The sequence below is a fragment of the Acanthopagrus latus genome, chromosome 19 (assembly GCF_904848185.1).
Source record: "Acanthopagrus latus isolate v.2019 chromosome 19, fAcaLat1.1, whole genome shotgun sequence".
Classification (NCBI taxonomy): Eukaryota; Metazoa; Chordata; class Actinopteri; order Spariformes; family Sparidae; genus Acanthopagrus; species Acanthopagrus latus.
The window spans coordinates 11512900-11530895 of record NC_051057.1 but is presented as its reverse complement, the minus strand read 5'-3'; the positions used below and the strand labels follow the sequence as shown (position 1 = coordinate 11530895).

Below are 17996 nucleotides of genomic sequence, written 5' to 3'. Positions count from 1 at the left end.
TGACAGGATATCTGGGCCAGAAATCTATTCAAGTGGAGAAAGGGTAATAATTAAACTTAATAGATATAAACATGAAGCTTCCCCAGCTGATTACTTACATGAAGACAATTATTTTTTAAGTGTTTTGAAATTTGATGTTTAAAATCTGGAGTGAAATGAACACCTATGTATGCATTTTGGATGTTTTGTCATCACTGGTCTAAAAACCATGGTAAAAAAATCATTTAGAACCTTTACTTAAAGGTCATATTGATATATTTGTATGAAGACAAATCATTATTTTAATCAATACATCCACAGAGCTTGTAGAAAGAATCTCTTTTGGTATCCATTGGTATCAAATGGCATCTGTGTTTTCATCGGCATCATGTGTCTTTATAGTTGCAAGCTGCATCTTTATCAATATATAAACATCACAAAAACATAACATTTATTAATCTACAGTGCCTTACATGTTTGTTATAATCTACAATAATATTGTTTTCACATGGCAGCTTTTAAGATCAGGCATTAATTGACTGCTGCACACACCTCTCTCAGAGTTGGACAGCAGAGTTGACTGTGCCTCCTCAGACCTGGGATTGTTTGTTATAAATGGCTGCTGACATTAGCTTCAGGTGAAAATGGCTGATGTGATTAGTAACTGGCAGATGTCACGCTCAGTGTGGGTCTCATCCAGTTTGTGCTTTCCAGCAAGATCATAATATCTGACCTGTGCCCAGAGATGTCCATTTCAAAATAATGCGGTGAGTTTTTTTTAAATCACTCACAGATGATCTCTGCCTCCCTTCAACATACCCACTACATAAGTAACGTGTGCCTAATGTCCACCGATGGGAGCAACGTTGCGATGGGAGTAACTATATTGTCCAGCTGAGGCCAGACAATTAACAACCAACATCAGCGGCAGACTCTCGATTATGCTCTGTCTATGCACAGATACAGAATCTTCCACACCTGCATTGCAATGCATCATATGATCGAGAATTTTCCACACCTCTAATAGACACACAATTCCATTCGACATCTGACTAGTGTTAGCGACGTTAGCAGGCTAGCTAAAGTTAGCAATATTAGCTACAACATGATGAAAAAATGGCCCCAGTCAGTGTTTAACAGTGATGTATTTGGATTTGGATTAATATATATATATATATATATATATATATATATATATATATATATATATATATATATATATATATATATATATATATATATATATATATATACTGCATTAATCTTTATGTTTCATTTCACTGCTGTAATTGTTTAAGGTTATCACACAAGTTCCCATTCAGATCTATTTATCAGACACATGGTTTTCACTAGACAGGAACAGCATGAAAAAGAAAGTTACTCGTGACTAAAGCTGTCAGACAAATGTTGCAGTGTAAAATACACTATTTGCCTCTTAGATGTAGTGGAATAGAGGTGTAACGTTCTATAAAGTGAACATTTCCCTCAAATACAGTACTTTAGTTGATGTATTTTGAAAGAAGACATGTTAAAGGAGCAAACAAAAGCATATAATCTTAAAACAAATCTGTGTTTTTATCTGTACTTTACCTAAGCTTTACTTAAATAGCAGCGTTATTTTATTGTAAGAAAGCTAAACTATTAAACCACGCAATCTATTTTATCATGATTTATTTCTAACACCTGAAACACATCTGGGATTTAACCATAATTACAGTGTTCTCCTGATGACCCACTATGGGGCTCCACCGTAGCAGGTCCTGGTTCAGGTTAACATCAGCAGTAGCTGTTTTTTTCTTTTCTTTTCTTCTTTTTTTTTTTTTTTTTACAGGCAGGATAAAGTGAAACTCATTATCTTTTTGTGGCTGGATTTTGCTTAACCTCAGTCTAATTCTACTGTTGGGGGATTTTGGAGAGCAAATTCTCTGTTGTACTGCATCTCTCATTATGTGGGATAGCGCTGGCTGAAGGGGAGTTTCAGATAGAGAGAAAATTATGTATTCTGCAAGCAAATGGGCCTAAACTGGGTACAGTATCATTCAGAGGGATAAAACTGCCTTTGCATCCAGTGAAAAATGCTGCAAAGGACAGCAAAGGTAATTGTAACCTAAAGAGATGACATTTTTAACACACAAATCTGCCATGCATCGAATGGCAGCCAGTAGATTTCAACAGACCTGCGGCAGGAACATTTGTAACACTGGCTATATTGTCTGAAGACTACTGACAAGTTAGTGGAGAGGCTGCAGAATAAATAGATCAATTAAAATGTACATAAATCTAATCTTTAATCAGTGTAGTCCCCAGTCTAAGTGTAGTTGCTTTAACATTTAGCAAGCTAGTGACAAACAGGTGGACTGACAGTGTTAAAAAAAAACATGGATCCAACCTAATTTGACAACTGTTTCTGTTGTCAAAGTCAGATTGTAAACTATTCTTATTAGTATTGTTTGCCGGTATAGACAGTGTTGCTGATATGAAACTCGTGAAATTTTAGAGTTTACAACTTATGTACAGTAGTTGCTGGTGCTCAACAGCCAGGAGCAATATTGTGTTGTCATTCCTACACTTGCTTGTCTGTTTATTTTTCATCAGACCGAGCCTAATAATGGTCATTTTGTTATACTGTTTTGGGGAATTTGCATACCTTTCCCACCTTCTGTATTGTCTTTTGGAGAAGCAAAGAATACAAGGTCTGTGATTGTGAACCTGCAGGACACCATTTAAGTGTCTTAAAATCAAATGTGCCTTCAGGAAAATGACACAGTAATTTGACACTGTTAAGAAAATAAAGAGGCAGAAGCAATTCTACAGTCAAAAAATAGCAACAGCAACAAGTTGACACTATTCAAGCACAAAAGCAATCACAATTATTTCCACTCAAAGTTGTTTGTGAGTGCAGTTGCGGTTTAGTTTGAGGGAACAGGTGATGAGTATAAACTTAATGTGGGCTTGATTTATGTGCTTTATTGTTTGTGCATTCATGTGTGCGTCTCTCTGTGTTTGTACCACATCTTGTTGTCCTTATCATCACTGACTTGCTTTTCTTTTAACATGGGAAGGAAATGAAACAAGGGAAATATAATCAAAGGGGTGAAGGCTGACTGGAATGCAATACATACCCTTGTATTCACACACACTGACACACACAGTGTAATCGCATCTCCGGAATGAAAGATGTACGTGTGTCACTTCTAACAGTAATTTATGCAGAACCTTAATTGAAAATTGTTATCAAAATCAATTTGGCAGCCTTTAATAGGATGAGAGCAAAGAGGCTGCAAGAGTCAGTTCCCTGGGTGATACATTTGTTAGAAAGCGAAAGACAGTGTGGAAGTCTGCGTGCATCTGTACGTGTCCGTCAATCTGTAACTGTGCTCTGCATATTTCTGCACGTGGTGTGTATGTGTGTGCGTCCACGCAGGTTTTCACTCTGGGTTTGATCATGATGATGAAAACCCATTGTGACTTGATTGGAGCTGTCAAATTATCATTAGCTTCTCCCAGCGGATCGATGATTATAAATATTGCTGGAAATAGCCAAGTATCGAAATGTGTGAGCATCTGATAATGGAAACTATGGGACTGGGTGATATGTGCCTAAAATAATATTGCAATAGCTTTTGGCAACATCACGAAATGCAATATGTATCTTGATATTTCTAGACGCAATCAAATATCACAATGTTTGATATCAGAGCCCAACAAACAGCGGATTGTTGGAGCCGATGCTGATATCAATAAAAGGGGGTAAAAAACTAAATTAAAAAAATCTAAATTATCGGCTGATGTTTTGATGGAAACAGAATGTACTCATAAATCGTCTAATGGACGCAGGATATTTTACAGTTTAACAATAAACTTAAACGTGTGAAAAGACATCAGTGCACTCAGACAGTAAATTAACCTAGGATTTTTTTCAATGATTGACTACCACAAGCATTTTTTTCTGCTTTTGGTTCTTTAAAAAAGTTTTTGTAAACTGAAACAGATCAATATAATAGTCGAGCTTGAATCAGTATAAAAATATTGTAGTGACAACTATTGGTAGGGGGTAAGGACGAGTGTTAACAACACTTTCGCAAGTTGAGAAATGATGATGATGACAACATATAGGCTTGTACCATGATAACAAAATCATATCAATGTATTGCCCAGCCCCAGCATGAGGATTAAGGTTGTTACAGGTGTCGGAATGTATGAAATACAAGTGTCTCATGTCTAATATAAAACAAGTGGATGTGGAAGGGAAAAAAATAGATGGGCGCTAAAGACTGGGTGTGTTTCTGTGTGTTTGTCTCCACTCACAGTAGGAGCAGCCATAGACTTCTATGCGAAGACCGATCCGTCCTTCCTCACTCCAGTCCAGTGGGACAAGCCTAAGGAAGCGTGCCACGATTCCCTGCTGCAGCTCATGGCGAACTGCGCTCTCCGAGTTGGAGTTTCCAGAGAACGCCTGTGAACACAGGCACACACACACACACACACACAATTACACACACACAAACACACAATGAAATTAAATACATCAAAGACACGAGCAGTCAAACAAGCAGCTTTGGGACTAGGAGCAAGAGCATTTGTTCCACTCACCACATCCTGCCCTGAAGGTGCTAACTCACAAAACGTACAAAATAATTATGGGCCTACACGTCTAATATGCCTGCCATAAGACTATCTGACTGCAGGGGACTTTAAGAGGAAATTGCATATTGTATTCAACTTGAAGACACTCCCCGCTCACATTATTTCGTATTTAAGCTGTTTTCTGGGTCCCAGAAGAATCATAGAGTCTTGGAAGTGATTAAGTACAGTTCCTTGTTATATTAACACTGTGTTACACACTCAGAACATGCATTTTCTGCAAGCTCAGCCTCAGCAAACATTATGTTGTCTACAAACAATACAAAGAAGTGCAAAGCAAGTGAGAGCACAATATTTCTCTGCAAATTTGTCAAAAGTCTGTTGATTTATGTACTGAACTATGCACATACACAACAGTTTATGAGGCACTGGCTTTGGCATTTGTGTAAATTAAATCAAAACAATGGACTTTACTCACATGCAGCTTAAAAGAACAGAGTTTGACTGTGTGTCTGCAGAAACAGCACAGGAGCAATTCAACAAAGTCAGCGAACATCAAAAAGGCAAAGACAATAAAGTGGTATGATTTTGAGGACACCAGGCTATATGTGGAAATGTTTTCTGTTCTGGAGAAATGTAATTGCACTGGTCCTCTTGGAGAACAACATGTATTGTGGCCACTCTGAAAGCGTGGGCTTACGTCAATGGGTTTCATTCTTGTTTTGATGTGATTATGACTGCCTTCATTTCCGCTTTGACAAGATCCACTGATCTATTTTTGCAAAGCCATGGCATGCTGTTATAGAGGGGGAGCTGAACTTATAAATTAACAGATTTTGTGAAGATAAAACAGGAACTGTGTCATATCATACAGCAGGAGGAAGCCTAAGAACGATGCAGAGTTCAATTTGACCCCTTCATTAAAACCATTTCTTCCCTCCTCTCCTCTGTTTCTCCTGCTCACTATCTCTTCCTTCACTTGCCCTGGCACATAATGGGGAGAACCTCTAACCACCCACTAATCCACCTCACCACACTCCCTGAACTAGTTTGACTTCTGTGCTCTTCCCTCCTCTCTGCAGCAAACAAACAATCACACCACCACCACCACTGTCCCCCGTGCTTCTCTTCTACACACACACGCACAGAACAGTCAGCATGAACCACTGGAGAGAGCCATCATTTTTAAAGCCTAGCAGGTAACTCGATGGGAGCAAGACACTGGACAACCATGTGTTATTTTAGATAAGACATGAAGTGGGCAGGGCTGTGTATGAGCGTGGGGAGAGAAAAGCTCTCCTCAGATGGTCTGCTTTGAGCTGACTTCTCTGTGACCCGAGTATGTACCCCTTAAGATATGCTTTCTGCAAAAGAGGAGTTGGTCAACAGTTCACACTAAGCTCAGAGCCACTGAACTTCCACGCTGGCTAAGGGAGTGGACATGAGGTGAACAGTGCTTCCATCTCCTCAGTGCCTTTCCTTCACTTTTAATCTTTATTCATCTAGACAAGGTTAACTGGGTGCACAAACACACACAAGCTTTTTTATTAAGCGCCCCGCTTCACATTCAAACAGCTCCACATGACTCATCGGGGAGCACTTCAGTCTACTTTAAGTGCACCTTCTACTCTCTGCAGGTGCACAGGTCCCGAAGATCCAGGTTAAGTGACTTGCTCAAGGGCAGCCGTGCTGTTTTTGATGGAGATGGCTGCAACTCCTACTCATACTACTGTATACATGTAGCAGCCACAAACATGACATCTCTAGTTAGTACAGGGTTCCCCTTCATGTTGTATTTAGTAAATGAATGCCATTCGTAATGTTCTCACTGTATTTCCTAGGATTTAATCGTCAAATTCACAATGATGAGCACATAGGATCACTTGGTTTTCTGGGGATTTTCACTTTTTCCTTCATATCCCAATTTAAATACCTTTCAAAGAAACTTAATGGTTGGCCACAGGAAGAAAGCAAGCACATATTGTATTGTCCTCTGATGAAGAATAGTACTATGATCTCCAGTATCCGTTGACTGGCTTCATGCACATCGTGTCACTCTGCGCATACATACTCTATTATCCCTGTGTTTGGTGATGTGTTTGTACTTTATGTTTCAGAGTTGGTTGGTGAGGCTGAAGTAATGATGTAGGCCACCTCCTCTGTTCAAAGATGGTCATTCCATGTTCAACATAGATGGATTCTTTCACACGTCTTTCATACTGTCTGTCTTCTCTGGCCAAGATGTCCTCAAAGGAATGATTTGTTTCCTTCAGATGTAAGTGGACAGACAGCAGAGTCTTGACTTTAGGAGTTGACCCTCCTATGTTGTGCCATTCATTTACAGAGAGTTACATTTCTCCTCTCTGTCTGCTCTGGTTCTTTTAGAGGATTTGAAAAAGGTCCAGTTTGGGTATCCGCGGGTTTTAAGTGCTCCCCTGATGTGCTTCTGTTCCTTCTCCCCTGATGTGCTTCTGTTCCTTCTCCTTCCCCTCTGTCTTTGTGGGCACAGTCTCAGCCTGATGGTTTAGGGTTCTGATGGCCCCCAGCTTGTGCTCCATTGGGCAATGAGACTCAGAACAGCAAGTATAGATCTGTGCGTGTGTGTAGACTTTTTATTTTTGCACCTCAATGTTGAGGCATCTGTCTTCTTCAAGGTGTACTGTGAGATTTCATGTATTTCTAAAAAGCAGGCCTAGGTGCTATATAACTACTGACGAAGAATCATAATGCCCAATCCATGGATAGATGCATACAGTATTCAGAAACTGTGCCTTCAAACAAGCCATCAGTACTTAAGTAAGGTTGTCATGTCACAACTTGACTACCTTACTGCCCTCAGCCACAACTTCAGCAAAGTTGTGCTTGCAAAAAAAAAAACAAAAAAAAAACAGCAGATGTAGAAACACATTGGGCGGGTACCTGCTCAGGCCTTTGAGAGCTGACCAATCAGGGCAGACTGGGCTTTTCAGAAGGGGGGCCTTAAAGAGATACTTAAACTGAGCATTCAGACAGTGGGAGAATTGAGGCGCTGCAGTAGTGGTCAGAAAAAGTAAAATTTTTGAACCTTTGAGCAAGTAAACAGACCCCCAAAATCAGAGTGAGAGCTTAAAAATGAGCCAAATATGGTACCTTTAAGAGTTACTGCTACCTAATTTAGGAGTTTAAAACTACATGCCAAGACATAAAAGAAAATCTGAAAGGAGAAAAACTAGTTAAAACTCCCCTCAAAGCTGAAATATTCCTTTAATCACTGGGGCTAGCACAACCCTGTGGAGTTGTTGGTATGTCTCTTAGATTTTCTCTCATCCCACTTTTCTCTTTTCCTGTCAAATCTTGTAAATCCTCCTTCACATCCTATGCTCTCCATCACATGTTTGTCCTTCACTATTCTGTTTCCAAAATGCCTGCGGTCCTGGCTCAGGATTTCGAAGCACAGAAAGCACAAATGTATCAATTTGCATGCACACATATGCTTAGAAACACATACACACACACAACCGCCCACACACCACCTTGCCATTTAAACCCTTCTGCAACGGTAAAACCTGATATCACCAGTAAGCTCATTTCATAGTTAAAGTAATAATAATAAAAAAACTGTGAATACTGTATATCTACTGAGGATTTGGCTGACTGCGTGCAGAAGTCTTTACTTTTTGTCGTCCACTTGAAACTTTCCTCTCCTTACCCTTGTCAAGGTGTGTGTGTGTGTGTGTGTGTGTGTGAGAGAAAGAACCATTTTTCATCTCCACCTAAAAGCTCCATACCCCCATCCCGATTTTCCAGCTTCCTTCTTTTATTTCTCTATTGTGTTCATCCTGCTATTCGGCACTTATCTGTGCTTGGCTGAATGAACAGCTCAATTCAAAGGCATTACTATGCAGAGTGGAGTGCAGGAGGCTGGATAGGGAAGAGAGGTAGAGTAGGAGGAAGATGAAGAAAAGGTTGTGTATGCTGAACACCTCGCAAAAAGTCTGCCTAGTCAACCATTTAATTCCCTCTCCTCTAAAGTCAAATCATTAACCAGCAAACCAATGAGTAATTAGGAATTTGTATAGTGTGTGTGTGTGTGTGTGTGTGTGTGTGTGTGTGTGTGTGTGTGTGTGCGCGCGCTCTTGTGTGTCACTTCGTATAGCGGTTAAGTGTTACCATTTATTTCGGTGTATGTGTGTGCAAGTGTAAGGCAACTTAAGAGCTTAGACACTTTGAAGTTTTGTTTAATCAAGAACTGAGGTAATTTGCAGCAACAAAGGCCACAAAGTGCCCGAGGCAACTTTCGGTTATTACTTGGTGTATGTCTCTATATGCGTGAACATGCTTTTTATGGATTTGTGTGTTTGTCTCCCATTGATGGATATTCATGCAGTGTACGTCAAACTACTTTTGAAATTTTGGCGAAAGTATATGAAACAAAATTTAAAAGAAAATAAAAAACTTTCACTTGGGAATCCTTAGTAGATACAAACCGCAAAATATTTACTTCTGTTTTGTACACCAGTGGGGATATGCATAATGTTTAAGAATATTAAATACAGAGTATCCTGCGTTTTAAAAACTAAAAGCTAGCGAGGAAAAACCTTGAATGAGAATCAAAACAGTGAAGAGCTGTCACAAGATTTCAGCAATCCATGAGATCAGTGGAGGAAAAAAAAAAAAAAAAAGCAATGAGAGGAAACTTGACTTGGAAAACAAAAAATAATGAGGAAAGCTGAGAGCCAGCCCATCCTTGTTGGGCATTTGGAGCACCAGGGCTGCTGTCATTCAACGGCGAACAAGCCAATCACTTCACTACAGCTGGTCAACAAAGACCCCTGTGTTCCATCTCACACACAAACACACATCGGAAGTAAACAACATACACACGCATGTTGGCATGCCTGTATCCATAAACCCATCCTGGCAGTCAGTCACACATACACATACACAAACACATACACAAACACATACATATACGCCCATTATCTAGTTGTTCAGCTGCTGTCCCTCCTTCTTACACCTCAGTCAATTACTTATTCTTATTCCTGGCTGCATGTTTTCATTTCCTGAATGTGTATCTGCTGTTTCTGAGTGTGTGTGTGTGTGTGTGTGTGTGTGTGTGTGTGTGTGTGTGTCTGTGTTTGTGTGTCTCTGTTTTGACAGCCAGAGACAGGCCTTTCCAGAGAACAGATCTCCAGATACTGAGAAACAACAAGTGGAAGCTATTTTCTGGTTTGCTTGTTGCTGCTGGAACCGTTTTTAGAGCAGCCCAGAATCAGTGCCACTTTGTGTGTGTGTGTGTGTGTGTGTGAGTGTGTGTGTGTGTTCCTTGCTAACAGAGGCAAGGGAAATCAGTCTGGCCTGGTCTGGTCTTTTGTTTTTATAGACAAGTGTTCAGGAGAAAAACAGGGGGGCCATAGAGAAATTTGTGTTTCTGTGAAGCCCTGTGGGTGGTTGTGCTTGTATTGGTATGTGCCATAGCAAATAGGACAAACTGTAGTAATGCCTAATAAAAGTTAAGAATGTTTAAAGTGTTATGATACAGGAGGAAACAGGAAATTATGGTTTCTGAGTGTTACAATGCAGAAATAAAATGTCTTCCAATTAGAGAGTAGAACAGAACAGTCTCCTGTTCTAATCAATAGGTGTAAAGTCACAGCGATTGTGTATGTGTGTCAATGCCACAAACACAGGCTTATTTTACAGAATAATAGCAAGTACATGGCTTTGAGTGCAGCCACTGGCCTGTATAGCAATTACAAGATGTTTCCAGAATCCCTTTGTAACTTTTAAGTGTAACACCAACTTGAGAGGCTGCTGTGATCAATTCATGTCTTCCCCAACAAACCACTTACGAAAGGAGTTAGCTCCACTGTGTGGGCATGGCTTCGTCTGCCCTCCTTCCAACATACGAAAGAAGTTTATGAATCTAAAAAGGGTGATATCTGACACCGTGTGCCTCCAATGACTGGGTTCATGTTAATCAGGCTCCTTGCCTGCAACTGTATGTCGGTAAAATACAGCAGTTGGGAACTTGTTGAACAAGAAACGATGCCTCAGTGCGTGTGACTCTTCATGTCCTCTGGCCAACCACTTCTTGACACTTGCACACAGAATTAAAATTCTGGGCTACACAGTCAATCAAGCCTCCCACTAGGGGTGGAGACCACAAGCAAGTTCTGCTGCAGGCAGAAACCAAATGGGTTTTTGATCTGGGTCTGCAGCTCCACAGAGGCTGAATGAGGAACTTGATCTGTGATATATCCTGTAACGCTTTCTTTGGTCATTTTTTTGTGACTTGACTATCATTTGTGTGCCTGTAAAGTTTTGGTTTGAGTTTTTTGATTGTCTGCCTTTCCCTTTCCTGATGGTTCCTTGATATTCCTTTAAATCTTTCAATCTGTTCTTAATTACCAATGTAAGTAATGTTCATTATGTAATGTCCTTCCTTAGTTTTCTATGCCTGTATGCAGCAGCTTTGAATATCACTGATTGTGGAGGAGACATGATGTAAGCTTTCCAGTGGTTTGTACCATCGGAAAGCTCACATCATTTCTCCTTTGTTCCTGCCTCTTTTTCTCATTCCTTGGGTACTACTACCACACAAACTGCATATCTGCATGCTTCATTGCCATCATTTACTGGCTGATGTCTGACTTATGCTTTGTACTTTTGTTGATTCCTGCTCCATAAAGGATTGAACACATATTTTTACATGCACAAGCAAGGTGTTTCCAATGTACTTTATGTTATTTTATTGGAGCTGGCACATTATTACATCCTTTTGTATCGGTTAAAGCCATGTGCCGGAGCGTTGCTTCTCAGTTCAGTGTCTCATTAACTGCTCTCACCTGCTACTAGGAGCTCCCAAAGAGCTGGCAACAAAAGGCACAGGAATCCTTTCTTTGCTTCACATACGTTATTAGCAGAAAAATGAGAAACACTTTGAGAACATTTTATTCTAAAACATTTCTATGGGCTTCCATTTTGGCTAATTGCTGTGGCGTAATGAAAAAAAAAAAGAAAAGAAATAAAGTGCTTTCATACTCCAGGAACATTTTAGCATCATACAATCGTTAGTATTTCTCCAACCAACTTTCAAATTATCATTGGAGTGCAAAATATTCCTGTGCACTGAATTGAATTTTACACACACACGCACACACGCACACACACACACACGCACACACACACACACACACACACACACACACAGACACACACACACACACACACACACACACACACAGACAGAGCTTTAAGAGCCCATTACTCAGGCTGTGAACACTCGCACCTTCTCTCCCCTCTGCTCACCAGGAACAAGCGCTGATGGAGTGAAGGCTGTCTCCCTGACTCTGCTATTAAACCTCACACAAGCACATGGAGCTAAGATGCCATGTTTGTGTGTGTGTGTGTGTGTTTGTGTGTGTGTGTGTGTGTGTGTGTATATGTGTCTGCGCCTGCAAACACTTCGCAAACTCATTATATGCAAGTGTGTGTGTGTTTTGACATGATTTTCAGGGGGCCATCATTTTCACACTCATTCATGGTTGACCCCTCCTAGTGCATCACGCCGCCTACTCACTCAAAGCTCTGACATTACTTGGAAGACCCACGAGAACAATTTGGAAGAGGCAAGATCTCTTTGGCAAAATGAGTCAGACAGACACCACTCATCACCAACAATCTAGGAGACCAAATAAAAAAGTCCTATTTTAAGCGGTAATTGGGGCGCCACCTGTGCACGATCATAGAGACAATGCATTCCATAACATGGCAAAGGTATCATTTGAAAAACTTTCCAGTGCCATGTCTGATCTACTGTCACACAAATACAATGTTCATGTTTCTGACAGTACCATTAAAATTTCAAAGCAGACACTCAAGTTGTATCATAAGAGATTTCCATGACCCACTGGGAAGAGTCCTCTCTATCTATTTCAATTCATCATCCTCCTTATTCACACTCAGCAATTTTTAATTTCCATACAACTCTTATCTGCAATGGAGTAAAGTGACATTAAACAGACTGATGTTCGAGCCCTGTGAAGCCACTGTGGTGCATCAAGATACAGAGCCGAAAGTTGGAGGAGAATTTTTATCAGTGTAGATTAAAAAAAAAAAAAAAAAAAAAAATGCCAGAAAAGTCATATTCATGCTGCAAGCAATATGTTACTCTGTGGAATGATTACTTGATTTCAAACATTTTGGACTTTTTTGCTGAATGTAATAATTCCTTTACAATGGCAAACTGACAGCAGGAGTCAATATGTGTGAGCAAATATGCGTGTGGATGAACTTGTTTTGCATGCATGTGGGTGCCTGGTTTCAGCAATGCATGTGGGAGTTGGTCAATATGAGTCAGGATCAAAACAAGGGGATAATATCTAATTATACACACTTCAAACTGAATGCTAAATGTCTTAAAGATCTTACATTAATATAAAATGAGTGCACCTCCTCTGATGTAAATGAATCTCCTTTGATCCAATCCATTTCATCAGCTGGCACCAGTTGCTGTTCGGGTGGTAGCTATGGATCATCTCCATCTGCCACTTGACTCGTTACATAGTGTGTGTAGTATAGATTCCTCTTCTTCAAATTGATGCTTATCTTTGGAACAATTTGTAATTAAAGAGAAATGGGCATTCGAGTCCACTTTGACAGAACAACAATGCTGTTCAACGAGGCTGTTTGTGTCTCTCATGTTACTGGCAAAAGCAATCACTTAACACTTAACTTAAGAAATTGTTACTTTTATATTATTATTTATTATTATATTATTTATTATGACAACAAGTCATTGATGTGAAGCACTGCTTAGATTGTACCACTAACGCTGTGCATGTGGTCATCTTGACAACATAGCAGGAGGTTTGGGTGGAGCTGGGAGAATTGATTTCCAAATGAGTGCATGACAAGCTATCATTATTCTAACATCTGAGACTTTTCTTAACAGCAGTTGCACGTTACATGTGGTCGCTGGCTGGGTTGTGCAGCTATAATTAGAGCAAAGATGTTAGCCAAATATTTCTGTAAACAAAGGGTGTCTGTCTACCACTGTACTCCTGATATCACAGCAAAGCTGACACTTCATTCTCCCTTCCACTCACACAAACGTGATTTATGTTTTAGAAGGAACATGAAAATGGCCCATCTTTGTCATGCCAGACTGATTATAAGTGAAGCTTAAAAATACCATTGTGATATGACACTTGCATTTACACAAGAACATGTCAAAGCATAGTAAATACAAAGAGACCCCACAGTGATGGCATTCAAATGATTATTCAGTTACAAGCTGACTTTAAGCAAACTGCAGGTTCACCAGCTGAATTTGTAAGTGAGTTCAAAGGCATTAAAGGGGCCTTCCCAAAAGATTTGGAAATGATGGAGCTATGTATCTAATTCAAGAAAGTGTATTGCAAATGCAATTCTAAGTGCTGTATTTTAGGCAAATGTACATGTTTCTTGAACATGTTTTCACCTCTCACCTCCCAGAGGCTTCATCAGTTCAAACTGGAGGGGAGCTGTAGGCTTTTAAACTCTGTGTGGGAGTGCCCTGACGGAATCGTTAGGGACACTGAGTTTCAGAGTTGTTAGGGCCTTTGGGTCATTGACTTCACGTGGTTTGCTAGGACTAGATGAGCCCAGGTGTGAATGGTTGTTAAGCTGTCTGGGGAGGGAACTAGCACTGCATTGTAGGTGCAATGTTGTCTATAACTTATGCAAAAATCAGCTTGTCATCATCAGCAAAAATCGTTTTATAGGTCAAATGTGCAAGCAGCTAATTGCAACCCATATCTACATTTACTGTTAGGTGGCAAACTTTGGTGGCTGTAGTAATTATTACAGCAGCGAAAGAAAAATGCAGGCAAGGTAGGGGGGAGGACATGATGGACGATTGGGTCAAACAAACTAAGGACACACACAGGACACCCATCAGGCTGCTGTTCTTGTCACACGTGAAACCAAAAGTCAATGATGAGTTATTTTGACTGAGTGACATTCTTAACTTATGTCACATACATTATGTGGCCTAAGTTATGTACTTGAAAGTAAGTAAACATTTTTTTTAACACAAACCACAATGTTTTTCTAAGTCATTGTCTGCAAGCTGCAATGGCCACGTCGTTTTGGCAATGGCCATATGATTTGTTTTGGGAGTCATTGGATGCGTTGGCTCAAACTGCACAAACAGCAGCTGCTGCACCCTTTCGTGGCCCAATTGTTGAGTCCAATACCATATATATTAATACCATGTCACCCAGGGGGCAATTGTATGTCATACCCCTTTTGTCATACTCCTCTCTTTCTATCTTGTCTGACTCTGACTCTGACACTGTCATTGTCTAATAAAAGGTGGAAACAAAGAATAATAAAGACTTTTTAATCATATTTGCTTTATTCTTCTATGAAATTGTCAAAAGACTATAGCCCTAGACTTGTTTAAATTGCAGAACAGTTTCCTGCATCTTTTTATCCTCTCTTTTATGAGCACTTTTACAAATATATGACATAGATTCTAGGCTCTCTTTTTTAGTTTTATTAGTCTTAACATTTTATTAATTTTTCCTCATCCTAGTCTTTCTTGTTTCTTACATTAATTTACACTTAACTTCCTGGCTTTCCTAATGTAAGCCCCTCTGAATATAAGTGTTAGCCAGATGCCTACATATAAATGTACGAGGCACTTGATGTCTTGAATTTAATCAGATGCAGAAACGTGGAGGGCGCTTTAAATCCCGGAAAAATCAGTTAAGTTAAAAAGGTCTGCACTGCGCTTTAATTTCTTTTGTTGCTTTTTTCTCCCAGGACTGATTGAACTATCACTGATTAATAAATTATGCTCCAATCTTTTAAAAGTGAAAACCAGAGATAGGAAGTAAGTATGTTTCTGTTTTAGGAGCCTTGATAGCTGCATTTTAATATATGTATTCAGAACTGAAAAACCTGCTTTGAATTGCAAGTTGGACTACTTCATTTTTCACAGGTCTGCCTCCAAGGACAGTCAATGGGTCTCCGAACTCAAGGACTAAAAAAAAGCCATCTGCTATATTGCTTATTTCCCCGAGTAGGGAAAGTTTGTACTAAAATACCAGTGAATTTGGAAGTTAACTGGTCTTAATAATGTGATGTTAGAATCACATATTTGAGGTTACAGTAATGAGGTCAAATATAGAGCTGTGGCATTAGACATAACAGCATATGAAGAAGCCGATTACTACCAGAGCATCATTTAAAATGTGGCATTCTGGTTGTTCTAGGATATTGTGGTGTGGTCTTTTTCTCGCTTTCTCTAAGCCATTAGGTCAGGGTTTTGAAAATTGCAATAATAAGAATAATAATAGTACTTTCTACAGAGGTGACCTAGTTTTATGAAATGACCCTCTCTCCAGTGGTGAAAATCCTCTTCACAGTCTAGAGGACACTGGCAAAGAATTGATCTTATATGTGAAGATCCAAATAAGTAATACTTATGCATATGTATAGACCTGTCAGGGTTATGGGGAACTACATTTCACTTGCCTTATGCCCTGGATTGTTTGAGTGTGGGCCAAAATAGCTCACAGGCCAGCTGACAAGATAACAGGGTCAGTAATGTGTTTTCAAGCACAGACGCTTGAAAAATTACTTTGGTCCTGCACCACTGTTAATCTCAAAGATCCTTTTTCTCTGTGATGTTGATTTATGGTTGAGGATTAATTCTATACCCTATGCTTTTCCCCCTTTTGAGGGAGCAACTGTTAGGTGCCAAGATATCTTGGCGAGCATTAGCAACATCTACGCCTAAATACTGTAATCAAATTGCTGCATAGGACATCATCATATATTCAGCACCTTTTATGTCTCCTATCCTGTAGCATTATGGAAGCATCTAATCTGTGACACATGCATAAAGTGTCCAGTCCAACCCTATGCTGTCCACACATCTCATACTGGGTAAAGGCAAACATGACTGGAGCATGAAAGTGAATTCTTTTCTCAACACACACAATAATATATGACAGTAGAGAAACCAGTTGGCAGTTTTGAGTTGCCATATTTATGAATTGTCCAAAGACCAAAAATAACATATAGGGCTATTTGTCATCGGCCCAGTGAGAACCCATTATTACCAAGTCCCCTTTTGATCTTATATCAGCTTAAGATTTGCGACCTTGTCTGTGCTAGTTTATTGGATACATACATTACTGTCAACTGACCTGGTGTACATGCAGCTTCAGGCTCCACATGAATAAACAGTGTGAGATGGGGCCTACTGGCATTATCTGAACAAGAGTTATGGTAAACAAGAATGTGGAAGTAAAACAGGACTTAAAATGTTTGAGTTAATTGAGTTTTAATGGGCCGTCAGACAGAGAGTGTGCTTTTTGTTACTGTGCGTTCACCGAATTCGCTACAAACTACATTCAACTTTAAAAGTTCCCACTGTGACAGACATTAAATCATGATGCTGTTACTGCGGAAGTCACATGCTGACACTTAAAATGACTAATGACATTAAGTTGATCACTTTGGTGATAAAGACATACAATTTGATGACAAATAGTCACCCTTCATTGAGTGCTCCAATTTTCCATTTTCCATGTTATGCTGTAACTGCCTCTTTTTTATGAGGAAAGGTTTTAGGGAGGTGCATAAATAAAGTACATTTTTCATTGAGATCAGTTTAAGAGGGAAAGAGAGGGCAATTTCAAATACAAAATGATAGATGATATTAACATGTATCATTAAGGTCAAACAACCATATTAAATTCCCTTGGTGCCTCAAAAAACATTTGTGAAGCATTTTTTTACTCATAATTCTTTGCATCTGCTTGTCATCCTCATTCTCTTCTGGCACACTTTACACAGCGCATTACTGTCAGCTGTTATCGACTTTTTGTAACATAGCAGGACTACATATTAAGTCACCACTGTGGTCAAATTTGTGTTCATCCTAGTAAAACGGGCGGACTCTGCAGCACGCTAGAGGTCAAAACTCTAATTTTCATTTACAGTAATTGTTTATGCTTGGAAAAATGTTGCATCTTCCATGACAGCCAATGAATGTTACCCATCAGAATGATTATTGTGTAACTGATTAATTCAAGTTTGCCAGCATTGGCAGCCTCTTAGGCATTATCCTCTTGCACTTGGCATTTGAATTATCACAGCAATTCATCAATGTCGTTGTGACTCCTCAGTAGTACATTAGTGAGGCATTAAACAACATTTTTCCCGGATCCAATATTGGAATTGCCAGGACTTCACCAATTATCCTCCCCAGTGAATTAGAGTCTAGAGTCAGCTAAGCTCTCATTTGACACCGTTGCTTTGATTAAAAGTGTTCATCTTAGTTTGACAGTGAAAGAGTTAAGTAATCAGTACAGAGTAACGGTGGGCGGTGATTGGTGGCAAAATGTTCCTCAATAGAACCTTCATGCATAAGAGTGCAGGACAGGTGGTTTTCT

General features: G+C 39.6%; 1 protein-coding gene across 2 annotated transcripts in view; it reads right to left on the bottom strand.

Moving 5' to 3' along the window:
* Positions 1–17996, bottom strand: part of cntnap2a (contactin associated protein 2a) — a 309254-nt gene that overhangs the window by 146130 nt on the left and 145128 nt on the right. For both annotated transcript variants that reach the window (XM_037079757.1, XM_037079758.1), the window contains exon 4: positions 4288–4435. In XM_037079757.1, the coding sequence (XP_036935652.1) occupies positions 4288–4435 (148 nt within the window). The remainder of the gene's footprint in view (positions 1–4287; positions 4436–17996) is intronic.